General features: G+C 47.1%; 1 protein-coding gene across 1 annotated transcript in view; it reads right to left on the reverse strand.

Moving 5' to 3' along the window:
- LOC117948947 (receptor-type tyrosine-protein phosphatase beta-like) overlaps positions 1 to 2,399 on the reverse strand; it is a 43,792-nt gene that overhangs the window by 1,342 nt on the left and 40,051 nt on the right. Inside the window, exons 28-29 of the mRNA XM_034878918.1 lie at positions 751 to 885; positions 508 to 648 (exon numbers count right to left, since the gene is read on the reverse strand). Coding sequence (XP_034734809.1) covers positions 508 to 648; positions 751 to 885 — 276 coding nt within the window. The remainder of the gene's footprint in view (positions 1 to 507; positions 649 to 750; positions 886 to 2,399) is intronic.

Raw genomic sequence — 2,399 nt, forward strand, 5'->3', positions numbered from 1 at the left:
ACACACAGACACACACACACACACACACATATACACACACACACACACACACACAGAACAACAAATTTCATATAACGGTAGTAATTTTAGGATGGTAATTACATACATTCATAACATTATTTGAATAAAGTGATTATTTGATGTTGTCCCATGTTGATCATGTGATGTTGTCCCATAGTGATCATGTGATGTTGTCACATAGTGATCATGTGATGTTGTCACATAGTGATCATGTGATGTTGTCCCATAGTGATCATGTGATGTCCCATATTGATCATGTGATTTTGTCCCATATTGATCATGTGATGTTGTCCCATGTTGATCATGTGATTGTAGATTATCCATTTTTCCATTTAGCTAGTGTTTGTGTTTGATTCATAACAGCCAGTCACAGTGTCTGTGGGTGTGTATGTGTGTGTATGTGTGTGTTTGTGTGTGTTTGTGTGTGTCTGTGTGTGTGTGTGTGTGTGTGTGTGTTTGTGTGTGTGTGTGTGTGTGTGTGTGTGTGTGTGTGTTTGCGCCTACGCTGCAGATGTTGAACTCCCGGATGGTCCACTCAGGGAGGACAGACTCAGACAACATCTGGACGATCATGTCCCCATAGTACAGAGAATCCTGATCACAGGGCCAGTAGTGGTCACACTTCACCTGGTACACGGGGTGGACAGGGTCAACACACACAGACACAGACACACACACAGACACACACACACACACAGACTGACATTCTGCCCCCCCCAGGAGACTCACCCTCCCTTTCTCCACACACTGCGTGACCATCACCACATTGTGGACGTTTTGTTCCCAGATCATCTTCCAGAAATCATCCTTGGTCCCTGGGAGAGGACCCTGGGTCGCTACGTACTCCCTCCGGAAGGTGTTCCCCTCAAAGACACACACACAGAGACACACACACACACACACACACACACACACACACCATCTTCATCATCATCATCATCATCACATATAAAGTAAGGACAATAAGTATTTAACACTCTGCTATTTAACAAGTTCTCCCACTTAGAAATCATGGAGGGTCTGATGTCCTTGTAGGTGCATGTCCACTGTGAGAGACATGTCCACTGTGAGAGACATAATCTAAAAAAACATCCGGAAATCACAATGTATGATTTTTTAATTATTTATTTGTAGAATACAGCTGATAATAAGTATTTGAACACCTGTCTATCAGCTAGAATTCTGTCCCTCAAAGACCTGTTAGTCTGTCTTCAAAATGCCCCCCCCCCCCCACTCCATTTATTATCCTAAATTATAGAACCTCAAATTATCCTGTTTGAGGTCGTTAGCTGCATAAAGAAACCTGTGAGTAAGAATCCAACTACTGACATGGCCAAGACCAAAGACCTGTCCAAAGACACTAGAGACTAAATTGTCCACCTCCACAAGGCTGGACAGGACTACAGGGACATGTCCAAGACCAACGAGCTGTCCAAAGACACTAGAGACCTCCACAAGGCTGGACAGGACTACGGGGACATGTCCAAGCAGCTTGGTGAAGACAGGTCCACTGTTGGAGCAATCATTAGAAAATGGAAGAAGCTAAACATGACTGTCAGTCTCCCTCGGACTGGGGCTCCATGGAGGATCTCACCTCGGGGGGTCTCAGTGATCCTAAAAAAGGTGAGAAACCAGCCCAGAACTACACGGGAGGAGCTGGTCCAGGACGTGGAAAGAGCTGAGACCACAGTTTCCAAGGTTACTGTTGCTAATACACTAAGACGTAATGGTTTGAAATCATGCATGGCCCGGTTGGTTCCCCTGCTTAAACCAGACCAGGTCCAGGCCCGTCTTAAGTCTGCCAACGACCATCTGGAGGATCCAGAGGAGTCATGGGAGGAAGTCATGTGGTCAGATGAGACCAGAATAGAACTTTTTGGTCCTAATTCCACTAACCGTGTTTGGAGGAAGAAGAATGATGAGGACCATCCCAAGACCACCACCCCTACTGTGAAGCATGGGGGGGTAGCATCATGCTTTGGGGGGGGGGGTTCTGCACATGGGACAGGGCGACTGCACTGTATTAAGGAGAGGAGGACCGGGACCATGTATTGGGAGATTTTGGGGACCAACCTCCTTCCCTCAGTTAGAGCATTGAAGATGGGTCGAGGCCGGGTCTTCCAACATGACAATGACCCGAAGACCACAGCCAGGAGAACCAAGGGGGGCTCTGGAAGAAGCAGATCAAGGTTCTGGGGGGGTCTAGCCAGTCTCCAGACCTAAACCCAATAGAGAATCTTTGCAGGGAGCTCAAACTCCAGCCCAGAAACTTGACTGGTCTAGAGAAGATCTGTGTGGAGGGGGGGGCCAAAATCCCTTCTGCAGGGTGTCAGACCTGGTGAAGAACTACAGGAAACGTTGGAAACAAAGGCTGCTGG

The sequence above is a fragment of the Etheostoma cragini genome, chromosome 8 (assembly GCF_013103735.1).
Source record: "Etheostoma cragini isolate CJK2018 chromosome 8, CSU_Ecrag_1.0, whole genome shotgun sequence".
NCBI classification, from domain to species: Eukaryota; Metazoa; Chordata; class Actinopteri; order Perciformes; family Percidae; genus Etheostoma; species Etheostoma cragini.